The sequence below is a fragment of the Pongo pygmaeus genome, chromosome 20 (assembly GCF_028885625.2).
Source record: "Pongo pygmaeus isolate AG05252 chromosome 20, NHGRI_mPonPyg2-v2.0_pri, whole genome shotgun sequence".
In the NCBI taxonomy this organism is placed as follows: domain Eukaryota; kingdom Metazoa; phylum Chordata; class Mammalia; order Primates; family Hominidae; genus Pongo; species Pongo pygmaeus.
Window position 1 is genome coordinate 51807162 of NC_072393.2, and position 19887 is coordinate 51827048.

At 52.8% G+C, this 19887-nt stretch overlaps 1 protein-coding gene across 6 annotated transcripts in view; it reads right to left on the bottom strand.

The window, feature by feature from the left end:
* The window catches only part of SYMPK (symplekin scaffold protein), a 48024-nt gene that overhangs the window by 6148 nt on the left and 21989 nt on the right, over positions 1–19887 (bottom strand). For 3 of the 6 annotated variants that reach the window (XM_054466241.2, XM_054466240.2, XM_054466242.2), the window contains 12 exons: positions 17079–17233; positions 13697–13847; positions 9688–9892; positions 8347–8497; positions 7262–7497; positions 6137–6281; positions 5810–5923; positions 4518–4665; positions 3460–3620; positions 2063–2171; positions 1668–1768; positions 1054–1144 (listed from right to left, as the gene is read on the bottom strand). In XM_054466241.2, coding sequence (XP_054322216.2) covers positions 1054–1144; positions 1668–1768; positions 2063–2171; positions 3460–3620; positions 4518–4665; positions 5810–5923; positions 6137–6281; positions 7262–7497; positions 8347–8497; positions 9688–9892; positions 13697–13847; positions 17079–17233 — 1767 coding nt within the window. The remainder of the gene's footprint in view (positions 1–1053; positions 1145–1667; positions 1769–2062; positions 2172–3459; positions 3621–4517; positions 4666–5809; positions 5924–6136; positions 6282–7261; positions 7498–8346; positions 8498–9687; positions 9893–13696; positions 13848–17078; positions 17234–19887) is intronic. The other 3 variants (XM_054466245.2, XM_063657215.1, XM_063657217.1) reach the window with 1 other exon arrangement.

Sequence of the window (19887 nt, forward strand, 5' to 3'; positions counted from 1 at the left end):
GGCAGCCTGAGGTTGCCACTGTGTGCTCCTCCCCATCCTGGGCTCCCACCCTGGGTAGTGTGTGGCACGGCTGGGTCTCCCTGCCCCTGGGCTGTGACCACCTCATCGTGTGGTCCCCAACACAGACTCCAACGTGGCATAGGCACTCATGGGCATTTGTGGCACAGGGCAAGATGGAGCCAGGCTACAGGCTTCCAAAAAGTGGCCGGAGCCTTCTGCTGTGTGGGGCCTGGGGGAGTGGAGGGGAGGAGGCTGGTGGAGTGGCTCTTTGCTGCTGCTATTCTGATGGTCCCAGAGCCATCTATTTGTGTGTTTTAAACCACCAGGGTCTGCGTGGAACAGACATCCTCCATTTCTTCTCTAGCACCAACCACTGGGGTAAGGGCGAAGAATCCCTTGATAGTTTTTCTAAGTTGAAAGTTTTGCTTCTTTTCTTTGAGACGGAGTCTCGCTCTGTCGCCCAGGCTGGAGTGCAGTGGCGCGATCTCTGCTCACTGCAAGCTCCGCCTCCCGGGTTCATGCCATTCTCCTGCCTCAGCCTCCCGAGTAGCTGGGACTACAGGCGCCAGCCACCACACCTGGCTAATTTTTTGTATTTTTAGTAGAGACGGGGTTTCACTGTGTTAGCCAGGATGGTCTCGATCTCCTGACCTTGTGATCCGCCCGCCTGGCCTCAAGTTTTGTTTCTTTTTGACTGTGTCAAAACGAAATGCCCCTGGCCCACAGCTTGAGGGATTCAGGCAAGATCTGAGGAGGGGCCAGACTGGAGCCAGGCCTGAGAGGGGCTGGTATGTGGCCAGATCCTAAAAGGGAAGATGCTGCTGGAGCCTCCGCCCCCAGCTCCATGGTCTTGCCCCTGCTGTGAATGAAACCATCATAAAAACATCCCGGAGGGTGGCCTGGGAGCTCCGGGACACATGGAGATGTCCAGTACAGCTGGTGTCCCAGGGAGCAGGACGTGCCCTCTCTCCCTGAGGGGGGGGGGGCGCCTGCACCTTGCCTTCTGCCCCAGCAACTGGGGCCTCTTGGTGGGGAAGAGGCTGCATCACCTACCATGCTGGGTGCCCAGCAGGCGGTTGAAGACTTCCTTCACCACGATGGGGTTGAGTTTGATGAGTTTAGGCAGGGCCTGGATCACCTCTTTCTACAGGGAGAAGGTGGTGGGGGTGGGGGTTGAGTCACATACACCCTCATTTCCCTTCTAGACAAGCCACCCCTTCTGCTCGCCCTGGGGAGCTGAGGGCAAGCTCTGGCTCACTGAGCCCCTCCTACCCTCACCACACCCTCAGGGTGGAGCTTTCTCCCCAGCTGTCACCCCATCTGAGCCCCCTGCATGTCACATGTGTGTGCCCCCAAGAGGCATCCTGATCCTTGTCTGACAGGAGAAAAGCGAGTCTCAAAGAAGGGAAGGGACCTGCTTGAGGTAGAGGAGGAAGCAGCAGAGCCATTGGCACCCGGGTGCCCATGCAAATGAGGCCAGGAGCTGCTCTGCATTTCCAGGGTAACCAGGTGTCAGTGGCTTCCATGACTTCTGACCACAGGCAAGGTGCCTTCTGCCCTCTGCTATGTGCCTCTGGCTCAACTGCTGCTGAAGCAACGTGCTGCCCTGCCCCTCCCAGTCCCACATGTCCCAGGTAGCAGGGACAAACAGGCCTCCAGCTCCATACCTTCTCCAGCCCATTGAGCACCGGGATGAGGAAGCGGACGTCTGGCAGTCGCTTGTGGTAGAGATCCCGGACCCGCTTCACCAGCTCCGGGGAGGGTGGGACTGCATGGAAGCAGCAGGAGGCACCGAGTTGGAGGCGGAGGGGAGCGTGGGGAAGGGTGGGCACCCAGGAAAGAGAAGCAGGTGGGTGTGCAGGAAGGGATGGCAACTTTACCCTTGGCTGCTCACGTGCAATTAGCACCACACTGCTCCAAATGGAGAAACTGAGGCCCTAGGACAGGCACAGACCCACAAGAGGTACAATCATCTGGGGACCCAGCGGCTCAGATCCCCAGGGCCCAGGGAAGGCTAAGGAGAGGGAGGAAAGCCATGAAAGTTGGGGGTCTCCAGGGTCACCTTTGTCTGTGAGGCTGTGCAGACATCGCGTGACCAGTGTCTCTGCCCCCTTGGGACAATTTTCCACCAGCAGGAGCAGCTCCGGGGAGTTCATGCCCATTCCTCGGATCTAGAGGCAGAGACAGGGATGACCAGACCCAGGGTGAGAGCTTAGGGGAGGCTCAGGTGTTGCCGGCAGGGTGGCTGCGGGGCATGCTGGGGCCCAGGGTGAGACTGGTGACAGGGTTTGGAGGGTGGGGGAAAGGTGGGGAAGGGCAGGAGGGTCAGAGGAACCTTGGCCTCTCTCTGCAGCCTCTCCAGACATGGGCCTGCTCCAGCTCCCAGCCCTGGCTGGGCTGTCCTGCAGGTCACTCCTCTGTGGCTCAGACTTGACCTGACCTCGAATGCCAGCCCTGTGTTTCACTCACTGGTGAAGATGTTTCTGGCTCCACCCACCCGCTTCGTGACTTGGTTTCTCACGCGCAGCTGGCTTGGTTGCGAGCCCAGACCAGGCTCCACCTGCTGCTGCTTCCTGAGCCTGCCCCGTGGTGAATGCCAAACAGGAGCCAGGGTCAGGCTCCACCTTCGCCCAGTAACGTTTACGCTCCTGACTAAAACCGACTGTCTCTGCCCTCGAGAAGCTCACAGCCCCACCGGATCACTTTTCCGCAAAGTGAGATCACTTTTCCACAGTTGGCCCACCTTGAGAATGGGGCTAAAAATCTGTTTCCTCCTGACTACAAGCCTGTTATCCCCATTTTCCAGGTAAGGGCCCCACTGAACCCAAATGGCAGATAGGTGGGGATTAACATACAGTTCTCTCTCCCGTTTATCATGAAAATGTTCTGTAATCCAAAAATGTCAGGGGCAGAAAGAAAAAAAGTGGTTTCAAACCTGCTGCAAACTAGAAGAGCAGACCTTCTAATCTCAGGTGCTAGTCTGTCACTGAGCTGCTTCTCATGTGGGCAGCCCTGTGCCTCCAGAGAGAGGGGCGGGAAGGACTTATGTTTTATGTAATGACAGCTAGAGAGTCCCGTTAGCAGTACCGGGAAGGCCAGCTCATAAAGTGACAGTAACACAGAGGTTTATGTGCCTGAGTTCATGGACTCCTTGCATCAGCGTGGAGGGACTGGAATGCCTTCCCCATTTTTACTGACGGGCCCAAGGTCGCAGTGAGAAAGTGAGAGGTGAACGCGAACCCAGGTCTATCAGCTCCAGGCTCCTAACTGCTGGGCCACTTGACGTTTCCTGAGGAGTGACATGCGGACCGCCCGCAAGCTACACAGCCTGGGTCGGCCCGGGGTGACCACCCTTCAGGCTTGGCACACTCTGAGGTGGAGCAGGTTGGGGAAGAGCTGGAGCTGGGGACACAGCCCTGCCCGTGGGTGGGCAGGGCCTAGTGGGCTCAGGGGCCTCACCGGCTGCTCAATGACCCTCAGCACCGTCCGCTTGATGTCGGCGATGGCTTCAGTGTACACGGCCGCCAGCTCGTGGATCAGCTTGTGGTTCTGAGGCAGGAGGGCCAGGTAGAGGTAGAGACACTGCTTCACTGTCTCCTCCGTCCAGGGTGCTGCCACCTCTGACAGGGCAGGAGCGGACATCAGATTGGCCCACACTCTTCTCCAACCCCCTCGGACCCTCAGGAACTGTCCCTTCTTGGGCAGTGGAGCTGGGGAGGGCAGAGAAGGGAGCTGGGGCTGGGGAGCTAATTGTTCTAGGGCAGGGAAATGGCGGGGACCAGGACTTCCCACCTCCAGCCTCCCCTGACTGCCAACACACAAGGCAACTAGAAGGATCTTTCTAAAGTGCGAGCCTGACCGTGTCCCTCTCCGGCTCCAAGCCCAGCCACGCCTGCCCTGTGGCCTCAGAATAAACCCCCAGCTCCCTGCCTCGCACCGTCTGCCAGGTGTTGTATGGGGTGGCCCCGGCCCGCTGCTGCCCTGCTGACCTCCATGTTGGTCACACACCCATTCTAACAGTTCCAAGGGCACTGCTCTCTTTGCCTTTGCATCCACCCTCCTCTTTGCCTGGTTCACGGCACCTGCTCAGCTTCTGGGCCTCCCGAAGGCTGTGCGTCTCCTGGGAATGCTTGCTGGCACCTGGGCCAGGCCTCCCGTGCTGCCCTATCATGGCCCCAAGCCTTCCCATTTAATGGTCCATTTACTCGGGGTCTGAGTCTACCTGCCTGTAATCCAGGGCTCTGCTGAGGGAACCTGCCTGAGATGGCCCTGCCTGGTCCTTCCTTGGGCCCCACCGATGGCTGGCTCTCCTTGTCCTCCAGATCTCTCTCCCTGACGCCCCCAGGCTGGGCCAGATGCCCCCTACCCTGACTCCCGCAGCCCCCAGGTGGCTGTCCCAGTCCTGCTCATTCCCGTCATTAGTGTCCGAGTGGCTTCCCCACTCATCCCCTCTGCTCGCAGGGCCCAGAGCGCGGACACAGCAGCGCTCAATATGCATCTGATGACCTGCGCCCAACCTGTGTCCTTGTCAGCTCCAAACAGCACGGACGGTGGGTTGGGGTGCACCAGGAGCTGCAGGTAGTTGAGGGCAAATTTCTCTACATACTCCCGCAGCTGCTCCTTCTCATACATGCGTTTGATGAACAGCAGGGCCTGGGAGCGCACCTGAGGAGGAAGATGGAGAAGGGCAGGGTCAGGGAAGATGTAAGAGAAAGAACAGCTATTCCTGCAAGCATGGCAACACTCACGTGAAAACAAGCCCGAGGCTGAGAAGGGGCAGCCCAGCTGTTACCAAGGCCCAGGGCTGGTCCCCAGCGCAGGAGGCAGATATCCTGGCCAGGGCTGGTACCGCAGCACCACCTCACTGCCTGTCTCTCCAGCCCACCTGCCCGTCACTGCTCCTTGCCTTCCTCACTAAGCTCCAAGCAGAGGGAGGGCTCCTCAGTTCCTTACAAGTGTCACTCCCTGCCAAGTCTCCCTAGAACGCCTACTGCCAGCTAAACCCTGTTTCACTGATATCATCTGCCGGGAGCCGTGAGGGCAGGGTCTGGTCCTGGGCACTCTGACCCCAGCAGCAGCACATGGCCATGGCCAGGGCCAGGGCCAGGGGTGTGCGACGAAGGTCTGCTGAATGAATGAAAACGCTACCGGGCAAGGGCTGGGCCAAAAGGCTGCAGGCAACGATGGGCCAAGGGCGCTCTCAACCACAGCACGTGCACATCTGTCCCCTCTGTCTAGAGCACACCCAGCTACTGATGTTCCAGGTCTCAGTGTACATGTCCCCTCCTTGAAGGAAGCCTTCCTTGAAACATCTCCTGCCCACCCCACAGCCAGATGGTCGGCCCCTCCCTCCCCAGGGCAGCCGCACACTGCTCTGCTCAGCTGCTGAGCACGCTGTGTCCTCACTGCTGGCTGAGGCCACAACGGCTCCCCTGCTGGGCTGGGCAATGCCCTCAGGCCCCCCGGCACAGGACTGGGCTGCGCGAGGACCCTGTGCTGGCCACTACAGGTGGACTAAGAGCGAGAGTGGGACTGCCCTTCCCAGGAGGGCAAGTGCACGTGTGTGTGTGTACACACTGCAGGCAGACTCAGGCACAGTAACCCTGGTTTCTAGGCAGCTTGATGCCACTGAAAATGAAAATAAAACAAACAGACAGAAACCTGGCAATAGCCAAAAAAACACTGAAAGAAGGGAATGGGCCCAGAGAAACTTGCAAGGGAGTGTGGAAGAGGTTGGGCTGGTTCCTCAGGATAGAGGCGGCCTCTGCAAGCTGCAGGCTGAGGGCAGCCAGGAAGTGGAGGGGATCACCTTGTCCTTCTCATGGGAGCTGAGGTCGAGGAGGACATGCAGGTACTGGAACTGGCGGGATGGGCGCTTGAAGATCAGGTCTCGAAGTGTGGACATGCCCAGATAGGTGCGACTCTGCAGCAAGAGGAAAGGGACCCGAGCTCAGCCCACCTGAGTGTGCCTCTGGGCTCCGTCTCTCCTGCCTGCCTCTGATCGGGTACCTGGACAAAAGGGCCCGGTCCCTCATGAAACCCCCAGCCACAAGGTTTAGGCTGTGTGCCCTTCAGACCCCTCAGGGCAGGGCCCTGTCCCCTGCCCCAGGCTGCAGTGACCAGGGCCTGTCCTCACCTCATCCTCGCAGTACTTGCGGACCACCTCCAAGGCACTCTCTGTGATGAGTGGCGCCTCCAGCACAACCTTGGTGAAGATCCTGCCAGAGACGGAGGGAGGGCCATAGCTGCAGAGGAAGAGGCCGCCTGGCTCCCGGGCCCTGCTGAATTGTAGGAGCTCAGGACCAGCAGGCCCTCCCTCAGGGGCTGCTTGTTCAAGCCCCTGGTTATAAAGCTTTGGAGGTGAACAGATCAGGATTCAAAAGCTGGCGGCTGGATGATCTGGGCAGAGACTGCACCTCTCTGAAACTCATTTCTTCCTTTTGTCAAACAGGGATTCCTAACTTTATTCATTGAACATAAGAATGGGAGGGAATGATGGCGGGTGGAGAAGGGTGTGGGTATTTTAGATATGGTGGCCTCAAAAGGCCTCTTCAAAGTTACAGTTGAGTACACTGGTGGATAAGGAGCCAACCACACATAGAGTTGAAGGAAGAGCATTCCAGGTGGACAGAACAGGAAGCACCAGCACCCTGAATTTGGCACGTCTGAGGAACAGACAGAAGGCCAATGTGGCTCATGTTCGGGGGGTAAAGCCAAAGAGACTGCGTCACATAAGGCCTCACTGGTCACAGTAAGGAGGCTGTGTTTTATCCCAAGAACAATGGAGAACTATGGAAGGTCCCTTGTGGGGAAGTAATAAAAGGACTTATATAATAAAATGTTCCTGGAGCTGCCGTGTGGAGGACAGATGAGTAAGCTGGAGGCCAGGGATAGGGAGGAAGCTACAGAACCAACTCAGGTAGTGAATGGAGTGTAGAGGTCTATCTCCAGGCCCATGGGTGAGCACTGTTATTTACAGATGGGAAAATGGCACAGAGGGGGAGTGACAAAGCCACTCAGAGCAAGCTCAGAGCAAGTGGCAGAGCTGGGGAACAGCTCAGGGAGTGTGACCTGGAGCCCACCTGCAAAACTACAACCTTGAACGTGCCTCCAGAGGGGGAGGAGAGGAGACTTGGGATGGGTGCGAGGAGAACTGACTTGGGGGGTGATGAAGAGGGAGGTGGTCACAATCAGAAAGGGAGGGCAGCACCAGGAGAGGGAGCCTCTCGGGGACAGAAGGGTGCAGGGTGAGCCTCCTCACCCATCCTTCTGATCTGGTTTCTCCTGCAGGCCAGACAGCAGGCGGATGAGGCAGTCCTCATACTTGTCCAGGGAGCCTGAGGCACCCGCGGCCAGGTAGGCGTTGTACTCCTGGTAGAGCCAGGCGAAGGCCAGGTCCAGGCGGGCCCGCACATCCTCCAGGATGAAGGACAGGACCTCCGCCTTCAGGCCCGAGTTGAACTGTGTCACCAGGCTGGCCAGGATCTTTATGCGGACCTGGTGGGAGGGCCAGCCAGCATGTCAGTGTAGGGTGGGCAATCCAGGGACTCCGCAATCGTGCCCGGCGACTCCTCTCATCCACACGCAGGAACTCTCAGAGCAGACAAGGAGTGAAGTGAGGAAGGCCAGCTGAGGACCCTTATGCCCTGGGAGGTCCCGTTTGTGTGGCGGGGGATGGGGGTACCAGGGTGAGGATCGATCATCACAGAATAAAAATGAGTTTCTAGGAGCAGCACCCATGTACTTAAGTGCACAGAAAAAGATCCTCAAAGATTCCCCTCATTTGTGCCTTTGTCACCTTTGAAGAGAGGGATGGGGTGCAGGTGATGGCCACGGAAGAGTACTGGATCTGGATTCCCCGGAAATATTTTTCAGCTCAGGGAGTATGTTCCTATACTACTGGCTAATCAAAAATTAACTTCACAGAATGGGGAAAAAGTCACTTTTCCCTATTCTTTGAAGGTTAACAGTGCCAGCAAGTGGCAGAATCAGGACAGAGAACCAGGTATATTTCTAAAGCTAAATAGTAACAGTACGAACGCTGACAACCGTGAAGAACCAAGACCACAAGAGCAGCCCTCACTTGCAGAGGCCTCCCAGCACCCGCCCTGTGCACCTGAGTGCCTGTGCTCATTGTACATTTCCTCCTTATCACCCGGGAGGAGCTGCCGCTACTGTCTCTGTTTTATGGAGGATGGGAGTGATCTGGAGAAGTGACTGTGGGCAGCAGAGCTGGGGTCTGCAGCCAGGGAGGTTTGACGCCAGGGCCAAACTCTTTGCTGGCTGTGAGGTAGACGCTTGGGTAGAGGGACTGGAAGGATGGGGTGGGGGGTGGCAGGGGCACACCTGGGCTGCCCCGCTGCAGGCCACAGCCTTCTCAGCCCGCAGGATCCGCTTCACAGCGCCCAGCTTCATGGCTTCCACCTGGGCATCGGTAAGGGGCTTCAGCACATCGCTGAGACGGAAAATTTTCTTGCGCCCACCGGTGCCTGCCAGCCTGCATGGAAGAGCAGTGACAGAGATGCAGTGACCCAGACTGCAGCACAGGCCTGTCTGGTGACTCTCCCAACTTCAAGGACTAGGTAGGCAACAGAGATGGCCCCCATCCCCCTGCTGCCTCTCCAATTCCTCTGTGTCTCTGAGGCACGGTGTGGTGGTGGGTAAGAGAAAGAAAGAGGATGTTATTTTGGTTTTGCAGAGGGCGTCTTACGGAAGGCTTCTGTGAGTGGGCATCTGAACGGAGGCAGGGACAAGATACACAAATGTCTGGGGGACCAGCTCTCCAGGCAAAGGCCCTTAGGTGGGAACAGGCTTGTGGGCACGAGTGGAGGAGGGGTGAGGGTAGCAGAAGAGAGCTCGGAGGGTAGCAGAAGAGAGCTCGGAGGGTAGCAGATCCCGCTCAGCTGTGTTAGTAAGACTTGGGGCCAGGCGCGGTGGCTCACGCCTGTAATCCCAACACTTTGGGAGGCCGAGGCAGGCGGATCACGAGGTCAGGAGACCGAGACCATCCTGGCTAACACGGTGAAACCCCGTCTCTACTAAAAATACAAAAAATTAGCCGGGCGTGGTGGCGGGCACCTGTAGTCCCAGCTACTCAGGAGGCTGAGGCAGGAGAATGCCATGAACACGGGACGCGGAGCTTGCAGTGAGCTGAGATTGCATCACTGCACTCCAGCCTGGGAGACAGAGTGAGATTCCAACTCAAAAAAAAAAAAAGCCTTGGGTGGCCGGGACTGGCTGGATTTTGTGGTGTGTAAGGGAGGAAATAATGGGGACAATGATGGTGACAGCCAGTAGCATTTACTACACATCAGGAACCACGCGAAATGCTTGACAATCACAATCACTTTTCACTCGAGTTATCTAATCTAGTTATCTAACCATCACCATCACCACAAACTAATTTAATTCTTCTTTGATCCTTATGAGAAAGATACTATCATTATCCCAATTTTAGACATAAAAAAGGGTTTTTTGTGTTTTTTTTTTTTACAGGAAAGAAAACAGCGAAGGCTTAGTGGTTATGGCACTGACTCGGGAATCAGAGAGAACCTAGTCCAGACTTCCTTCTGTCTGCCTCTCACTTACACACACACACACACACACACGCACAAGAGCTGAGAACCTGAGAACCAGACCTTCGGGGCAGGGCTCCTGTCCTGCCCTAGCACCCAGAAGAGGACTCACCGGGGCTGAGTGACAGGGATAATGGGCTCTGGCCTCCTCTTGGCCTGCGGTGCCTCTTCCTCCAGAGGGGACATGGAGCTCAGGGAACCCACCACCGAGATGGCTTGGCCCTGGGCTGACAGGCGCCGCTTGATCAGGACACTCTCCGTCTTCACCACCTTCTCCTCCTTGGGCTCCTCCTTGCACTGTTTGGTCTGCTCTACACCTGAGGGGGAGGCAGCAAACAGACACCCAGTGCGTCAGACCCACCTGCTCCAACCCGAGGACCTCCTGTGTGCCCGGCTCTGTTCTGAGCCTTGTACGTGCAAAACCTTGTTTAAATCCACACAACACTGTCCTGGAGTGGGTACTCTTTTTATCCCCACTTTTCAATACAACTGAGGCTCAAACTACAAATGCCATTCATTGCTGGGGGGAGCAGCAAATGCTACAGCCACTTTGGAAACATGATGTGCAGTTTTTGTTTTTTGTTTTTTAGACTGGGTGTCACTCTGTCACCCAGGCTGGAGTACAGTGGTGCAATCAGGGCTCACTGAAGTCTCGACCTCCTGGGCTCAAGCAATCTTCCTGCCTCAGCCTCTCAGCCTCCCAACTAGCTGGGACTACAGGCGCATGCCAACATACCTAGCTAATTTTTGTATTTTTTTGTAGAGACGAGGTCTCCATATGTTGCCCAGCTTAGTCTTGAACTCCTGGGCTCAAGCGATCCTCCCGCCTCAGACTTCCAAAGTGCTGGGATTACAGGTAAGAGCCACTGTGCCCAGCCCTCAGCTGTTTTTTTTTTTGGAGACGGAGTCTCACTCCGTCGCCAAGGCTGGAGTGCAGTGGCTTGATCCTGACTCGCTGCAGCCTCCACCTCCTGGGTCCAAGCCATTTTCCCGCCTCAGCTTCCAGAGTAGCTGGGATTACAGATGCCCACCGCAATGCCCAGCTGATTTTTTTATTTTCAGTAGAGACGGGGTTTCGCCACGTTGGCCAGGCTGGTCTCGAACTGCTGACCTCAGGTGATCCACCCGCCTCAGCCTCCCAAAGTGCTGGGACTACAGGTGTGAGCCACCACACCCAGCCTGTAGCAGTTTTTAATAGCACTGATCACACCCTATGACCCAATAGTTCCACTCCTTGGTATATGCTCAAGACAGATGAAAGCATGTGTACGCGAAGAGAGCTGGACACAAATATTCACAGCAGCTTTATTCCCAATGGCCAAAAACTGGAAAGAAGCCACAGGTTCATCAATACTGGGGTGGATAAACAAATGACTGTATATTCATATAACAGAATACTACTGAGCAATAAAAAACCAACTAGTACCTCACACAACAACGTGGAAGAATCTCAAAAATGTACAGCAGGCTGGGCGCGGTGGCTCACGCCTGTAATCCCAGCACTTTAATAGGCTGAGGAGAGTGGATCACCTGAGGTCAGGAGTTCAAGACCAGCCTGGCCAACATGGTGAAACCCCATCTCTACTAAAAATACAAAAAAAAAAAAAAAAAAAAAAAAATCAGCCAGGCATGGTGGCACATGCCTGTAATCCCAGCTACTTGGAAGGCAGGAGAATCACTTGAACCCAGGAGGCAGAGGTTGCAGTGAGCCGAGATCGTGCCATTGCACTCCAGCCTGGGCGACAGAGTAAGACTCCGTCTCAAAAAAAAAAAAAAACCAGCAAAAACCAAAAAATTAGCCGGGCATGGTGGCGGCGGGTGCCTGTAATCCCAACTACTCGGGAGGCTGATGCAGGAGAATCGCTTGAATCCAGGAGACAGAGGCTGCAGTGAGCCAAGAAAGTGCTGCTGCACTCCAGCCTGGGCCACAAGAGCAAAACTCCGTCTCAAAAAAAAAAATAAAAATAAATAAACAAAAAAACACAAAAAACCATATGGCAAGCCAGAGAAACCAGACTTTGTGATCCTATTTAGTTTGGTTGAAGAATAGGTAAAACTAGGGCCGGGCTCGGTGGCTCACGCCTGAAATCCCAGCACTTTGGGAAGCCAAGACGGACGGATCACAAGGTCAGGAGATCAAGACCATCCTGGCTAACACGGTGAAATCCCGTCTCTACTAAAAATACAATAAAATTAGCGGGGCACGGTGCCGGGCACCTATAATTCCAGCTACTCAGGAGGCTGAGGCAGGAGAATGGTGTGAACCCAGGAGGCGGAGCTTGCAGTGAGCTGAGATCGTGCCACTGCACTGCAGTCCAGCCTGGGCAACAGAGCGAGAATCTGTCTAAAAAAATAAAAATAAAAAATAAAAAAATTAAAAAGAATAGGTAAAACTAGACTATGGAGGCAGAAATCAGAACACTGGTTATCTCTGGAGTTCAATGCCCTGAGGCATCCCTGGAAGAACAAGGAGGAAATTTCTACAGTGGCAATGGTCTATAAATCCGAAACTTTTTGAGTCTTAACAAAACGCAAGTGTAAAATTCCACACCTGACCTCGTGTGATAGATGGCAGTCAAAACATCATTTCACGAACAAAATTATTAAGAAATATTACAGGTCAAGCACGGTGGCTCACACCTGTAATCCCAGCACTTTGGGAGGCCGAGGTGGGCAGATCACGAGGTCAGGAGATCGAGACCATCCTTGCTAACACGGTGAAACCCAGTCTCTACTAAAAACACAAAAAACTAGGGCCGGGTGCAGTGGCTCATGCCTGTAATCCCAGCACTTTGGGAGGCCAAGGCGGGTGGATCACAAGATCAGGAGATGGAGACCATCCTGGCTAAGACGGTGAAACCCCCGTCTCTACTAAAAATATAAAAATTGGCCGGGCACAGTGGCTCGTGCCTGTAATCCCAACACTTTGGGAGGCTGAGGCGGGTGGATCGCGAGGTCAGGAGATCGAGACCATCCTGGCTAACACAATGAAACCCCGTCTCTACTAAAAATACAAAAAATTAGCCGGGCGTGGTGGCAGGCGCCTGTAGTCCCAGCTACTTGGGAGGCTGAGGCAGGAGAATGGCATGAACCCGAGAAGCGGAGCTTGCAGTGAGCCAAGATCGCGCCACTGCACTCCAGCCTGGGCGACAGAGACTCCGTCTCAAAAAAATAAAAACACAAAATACAAAAATTAGCCGGGTGTGGTGGCACACGCTTGTAGTCCCAGCTACTTGGAAGGCTGAGGCAGGAGAATCGCTTGAACCCGGGAGGTGGAGGTTGCAGTGGGCCAAGATCACGCCATTGCTGTCCAACCTGGGTGACACAGCAAGACTGTGTCTCAAAAAACAAAACAAAACAAAAAAACTAGCCGGGCGTGGTGGCACGCGCCTGTAGTCCCAGATACTCGGGAGGCTGAGGCAGGAGAATCGTTTGAACCTGGGAGGCAGAGGTTGCAGTAAGCCAAGATTGTGCCACTGCACTCCAGCCTGGGCAACAGAGCAAGACTCTGTCTCATTAAAAAAAAAAAAGAAGAAATATCATATATAATTACCTTTGAGCTATGTGTATAAGAAACATAAATGAATTTCATGTTTAGACTTGGGTCCCATACCTCAGATACCTCATTATGTATATGCAAATATTCCAAATCCAAAGGTCTGAAATCTGAAACACTTCTGGTCCCAAGCATTTTGGATAAGGGATATTTAACCTGTATCTTGATCTGGGTGATGGTTACACTGGTGTGTTCACTTTGTGAAAATTCACTAAGGTCTGTAATTAAGAGTTCTGCATTTCACTTATATGTATTACACATTAATAGTACTGTTAAAACGGGGTAAAACTATGAAGCTCAGAGAGGTTAACTAACTTGACCAAAGTCATACAGCTATTAAGTGGATGAGATCTGATTCAACTCAAATCTCAAACCCAGGTCTGTTGGATTCCAAAGCCCAGGACTTAAAAACACTGAGCCATCTATCTGTGGTACCTGTCATTATCTACACCTTAGCTCCCACATGATTTTCAACTGCACCACGAGAAGGTGCTCTTCCAGTAAGGAGAACCCAGAAGCCACAAGTGCCAATCCCTGGCCCAGGTTAGGGCCAGGACACACTCACCTGGTCCCAGTCCGGCAGCTGTCATCTGTGTGGCCATGAGCCGAGCCAGGTGCTTGATCTGGGCTTCCGTGCCTGCTGACTCCACAGGGGTGTAGATGGCCTGGAAGGAGGCTGGCATGGCCTCGGGCAGGTACACCATGCTGATGAGGACCTGTGGGATGCCCAGGAAGAGAGCTTCTCCTTAATCATTAACTCAACAAGCATTCTTTCCATGCCCATGCCAATACTGGGGAAATGGCAGTGCCTTAGACCGATTTGGGCCTGCTCTCCTGGAGCTCAGCCTCTTGGGGAAGTCACAGAGAAAACAAATAATTATACAGTGCAGTGCTTGAGAGAGGAACATGAAGGGCACTGTGAGCCACAGCAGGAGTCAGGCAAGGCAAGGGCTCCCTGGGCAAGAAGCACCTAGGCTGAGAACTGAGGGGAGGGCAGGAGTCAGCATAATACAGGACAAGGTTTTGCGGTGGGAGGGGTGTGTATTCCCCATAGAGAAACACCATGGGAGAAGGCTAAGAAGCAGCAGAGCTGGCACCCTGTCCAGAGAACAAAAGAGGCCAGGTGCAGTGGGTCATGCCTGCAATCCCAGCACTTTGAGAGGCTAAGGCAGGTAGATCACTTGAGGTCAGGAGTCCAAGACCAGCCTGGCCAACATGGTGAAACCCTGTCTCTACTAAAAATACAAAAATTAGCCAGGCGCAGCGGCACATGCCTGTAATCCCAGCTACTCGGGAGGTTGAGGCAGGATAATTGCTTGAACCCAGGCGGCAGCGGTTGCAGTGAGCCGAGATCGCGCTACTGCACTCCAGCCTGGGTGACAGAGCAAGACTCCGTCTCATTCATAAAGAAAGAAAGAAAGCAAAAAGAGGTTCAGCGAAGAGTGTAAGGACACTGGGAATTGACTTCAAATAACAAGCAAACAAGAAACCCCCCAGAATCCTAACAGAGAACATCACAGATGTCACGAATTAGTAACAAAAGATAATTTCATTTATTTTTATTTATTTTTTGAGACGGAATCTCACTCTGTCCCCCAGGCTGGAGTGCAATGGCACGATCTCAGCTCACTGCAACCTCTGCCACCCAGGTTCAAGCAATTCTCCCGCCTCAGCCTCCCAAGTAGTTGGGATTACAGATGCCTGCCACCGCACTTGGCTAATTTTTGTATTTTTAGTAGAGATGGGGTTCCACCATCTTGCCCCGGCTGGAAAAGGATAATTTCAAACTCCTTATACATTTGAAGCTTTAAAAAAAAATTATACCGGGCGCAGTGGCTCATGCCTGTAATCCTAGCACTTGGGGAGGCCGAGGCGGGCGGATCACGAGGTCAGGAGATCAAGACCATCTTGGCTAACACAGCAAAACCTCGTCTCTACTAAAAATACAAAAAACTTAGCTGGGCATGGTGGCAGGCGCCTGTAGTCCCAGCTACTCGGGAGGCTGAGGCAGGAGAATGGCGTGAACCCGGGAGGCGGAGCTTGCAGTGAGCCGAGACTGCGCCACTACACTCCAGCCTGGGCGACAGAGCAAGACTCTGTCTCAAAAAAAAAAATGTACTATTTTTCTTAGAGACAGGGTCTTACTGTACTGTCCAGGCTGGAGTGCAGTGGCACCATCAGAGCTCACTACAGCCTCAAATTCCTGGGCTTAAGCAATCCTCCTGCTTCAGCCTCTCCAGTGGCTGGGATCATAGGTACATGCCACCATGCCCGGCTAATTTTTTTATTTTTATTTTTGTAGAGACAGGGTCTCGCTATGTTGCCAAGGCTACACAGTGAACTTTAAATGCACACACTACGTAATAACTAATTAGAAAAGAAAGATCATGAAACTGCTATAAATTAAAATGTGTGGAATACAGCTAAAACAGTACTTAGATGAAAAATCAAATCCTTAAATGCTTGCTTACATTGGAAAAGATGACTAAAGATTAATGGGCCAATCACTTAAAACCGTGGGGAAAAACATTCAAAGAAAGTAGCAGAAAAGAAATAAAGGCAACAGAAATAAAACAGAAAAAGTACCAAAAGAATATGAACAAAACAAAGAGCTAGTTCTTTGAGATGACTGAAAACAAGCAAATATTTTGCAAGATTGGACATAGTAGTAGCAACAGAAAAGGGGCACATTACAAACATGGGGTATTTTATACTACGAATAGCAGGCATTTTTATAAATGTTGATGAGCAACTTCACGGCAAAACCGAAAAGGTCAATTCCTAGCGTGTGATAAGACAAAAGGTAGAATGACCGGGCGCGGTGGCTCACGCCTGTAATCCCAGCACTTGGGGAGGCCGTGGTGGGCGGATCACCAGAGGTCAGGAGTTCGAGACCAGCATGACCAACATGATGAAACCCTGTCTCCACTAAAAACACAAAAATTAGCCGGGCACAGTGGTGGGCACTGGTAATCCCAGCTATTTGGGAGGCTGAGGCAAGAGAATCGCTTGAACCCGGGAGGCAGAGATTACAGTGAGCTGAGATCGCGCCACTGCACTCCAGCCTGGGTGACAAAGCGAGACTCTGCCTCAAAACAAACAAACAAACAAAAAAGACAAAAGGTAGAACAAGTTAACAGAAGCCAGATCAAAGATGGCCGACTAAGGCAAGTGGAACTTAAATTTTACTTGAAGGAAGTTGGAGCCAGGTAGCAAGTGAGGGTTGGGCTTCAGGTGAAAAGGGTGGGCCTGGCCCAGGGTAAGTGCTGCAGGGGTGGAAAAGAGGGCAAGGATTAGGGAGACAAGGAAAAGAGGTTCACTCCCAGGTTTCTGGTTTGGGAACTGGGAGGGGCCTGGAGAGGAGCATGGGGAGAAAGTGGAAAAGTGTAGTTTTGCCACATGAGTCTGAGGTGCTCCTGGGACGTCCAAATGGAGGATGATCAGAAGCGGGTTGCATACCCAAGCCTGAGGCTCTCTGATGTAGTCTGGATATTTGTTCCTTCCCAAATCTCATGTTGAATTACAATCCCCCATGCGGGAGGTGGGGCCTGGTGGGGGGTGTTTGGATTGTGGGGACGGATCCCTCATGGCTTGGTGCTGTCTTCAGGATAGTGAGTTCTCACAAGATCTGGTCATTTGAAAGTGTGTGGCACCTCCCTGACCCAACACTCCCTCTCTCTTGCTCCTGCTCTGCCACGTGAGATGCCTGCTCCCCCTTCACCTTTCACTATGATTGGAAGCTTCCTGAAGTTTCCCCAGAAACTAAGCAGATGCCAGCACCATGCTTCCTGTACTGCCTGCAGAACTGTAAGCCAATTAAACCCCTTTTCTTTATTAATTAGGAGGGTACTCTGGAGGAGGTGGACGGTGTGAAGTGGAGGCAGGTGAAAGACCGAGGAGATCCTTCCTTCCTGCCCAGGGGGAAAATGCTTCCCACCCATCCTCACCAGATTAGCCACATTATCAGGCGTCAGCAGAGGCTGCAGGAACTCAGCTGTGATGTCCGTGTCTGACTGTCCGGAGATCTGTGCCGAGGCCTTCGAGGTCCCCGATGGGCCTGGCTCCAAGTCCTTGTCCTCATCATCCTCCCCCAGGTTGGGCTCTGGGATAAGGGAAAACAACAAGATGCTGGCTATACAGAGAGCAGTAGGCCCTCCATCCTCCCGGGGTGCCCAGGTGGTCCCTGCCTCTAGTCAGCCTCAGCAAACAGGAGCAAACAGCGGATGAAGATCCAGGCTGCAGCTCTGCCTCTGGTGCCAAAGCACTTTATGACCCTGGGCAACTACCTGACTCATTCTGGGCCTCAGATCTCCTGACCTGGGAAATGGGAGTAAGGCATACCCCTGCAGCTTATCATAAGCTCTAAGAAGATATTATTATTATTACTATTTTTTGAGACAGTCTTGCTCTGTTACCGAGGCTGCAGTACAATGGCATGATTTCGGCTCGCTGCAACCTCTGCCTCCCAGGTTCAAGTGATTCTCTTGCCTCAGCCTCCCAAGTAACTGGGATTACAGGCGTGTGCCACCAGGCCCAGCTAATTTTTTTGTATTTTTAGTAGAGATAGGGTTTCACCATGTTGGCCAGGCTGGCCTCAAACTTCTGACCTCAGGTGATCCACCTGCCTCAGCCTCCCAAAGTGCTGGGATTACAGGCATGAACCACCACGCCCGGCCTGGTGCAGTTTTTTTAGAAGGCACTTCGGCAATGGCTATCAAGAATGTACACTCGGTAGCTAAGGGCACACCTGGTGCTCAGACCTTGATTTCTGAAACTATTCCCCACTTAAAGGAAACCAGGGCTCCTTAAAAAGAAAGACTGATTCCAGGGCTGGGGCAAGGACGGTACAAGAGGAGTTTAGAACATCTTGTCATGCTAGTAAGTAAGTGAAATGCTCGAAACAACTTATTCCTGATAATAAGTGGGAAGAAGAAGAGAAAGTTCTTCCTTACAGCAGAATGTCAACTAATAAACGTAGAAGGAAAATCTCTTTGGAGCCAGTATAGAATAATAGACTCAGGCAACAATCATCATTGGATGTTAAAACCACTGGGTGAGGCTGGGCACAGTGGCTCACATCTGTAATCCCAGCACTTTGGGATCACAAAGTCAGGAGACCGAGACCATCCTGGCCAACACGGTGAAACTCCGTCTCTACTAAAAAAAAATACAGAAAATTAGCTGGGCGTGGTGGCAGGCGCCTGTAGTTCCAGCTACTCGGGAGGCTGAGGCAGGAGAATGGCGTGAACCCGGGAGGCGGAGCTTGCAGTGAGCCGAGATTGCGCCACTGCACTCCAGCCTGGGCGACAGAGAGAGACTCTGTCTCGAAACAAAACAAAACAAAACAAAAAAACAAAAAAAACCACTGGGTGAATGTTTGAAGAGAAACATGTATTTTACATAGTTTCAAATATCTCCCCCAGCTTATTACTGACAAAGATAAAAATGGCACTTGACACTAGAGAAAATTGGTTGATATTATGTTAACCAAGCGTTCAAAGTTAACATCTCCAACAATGGGACACCACGTGCCTCCTGATCCCATGTACTAAGGCAACCAGGGGATCACCTGAGGCGGGTGGATCACCTGAGGTGAGGAGTTTGGGACCAGCCTGGCCAACATGGTGAAACCCCGGCTCTACTAAAAATGCAAAAAAATTAGTCAGACATGATGGCGCGCGCCAGTAGTCCCAGATACTTGGGAGGCTGAGGAGGGAGAATCTCTTAAACCTGGGAGGCGGAGGTTGCAGTGAGCCAAGATCAGGCCACTGCACTCCAGCCTGGGTGACAGAGCGAGACTGTCTCAAAAAAAAAAAAGGTAACAGAAAGATAAAGTTGGTGGGTAAAATATAACTTTAAATATACAAACCCGGCCAGGTGTAGTGGCTCACGCCTGTAATCTCAGCACTTTAGGAGGCGAAGGCAGGCAGATCACTTGAGGACAGGAGTTCAAGACCAGCCTGGCCAACATGGTGAAACCCCGTCTCTACTAAAAATACAAAATTAGCTGGGTATGGTGGCACATGCCTGTAATCCCAGCTACTTGGGAGGCTGAGGCAGGAGAATTGCCTGAACCTGGGAGGCAGAGGTTGCAGTGAGCCGAGATCGCACCATTGCACTCCAGCTTGGGAAACAAGAGCGAAACTCCATCTCCAAAAAAAAAAGAAACAAGTACAAAAATTAGCCGGGTGTGGTGGCACACGCCTGTAGTCCCAGTTACTCAGGAAGCTGAGGCATGAGAATCGCTTGAACCCGGGAGACAGAGGCTGCAGTGAGCCCAGATTACACCACTGCACTCCAACCTGGGCAACAGAGCAAGACTGTCTCAAAAAAAAGGATGAGGTAGATTTCTATAAAGAACTCCGAGATGAAAGTAAATGAAAACAACTCAAGGTACAGAATACTCTGCTTATTATACTTAATTATGAAAAAATATAGTAAGATCCCTACCTCACTCCTTAGATAAATTCCCTTTTTTTTTTTTGAGACAGAGTCTTGCTCTGTCACCCAGGATGGAGTGCAATGGTGCAATCTTGGCTCACCGCAACCTCTGCCCCCGGTTCAAGAAATTCTCCTGCCTCAGCCTCCCAACTAGCAGCAACTATAGGCGCGCACCACCATGCCTGGCTAATTTTTGTATTTTTAGTAGAGACAGGGTTTCACCATGTTAGCCAGGCTAATTTCGAACTCCTGACCTCAGGTGATCGGCCCAACTTGGCCTCCCAAAATGTTGGGATTACAGACATGAGCCACTGT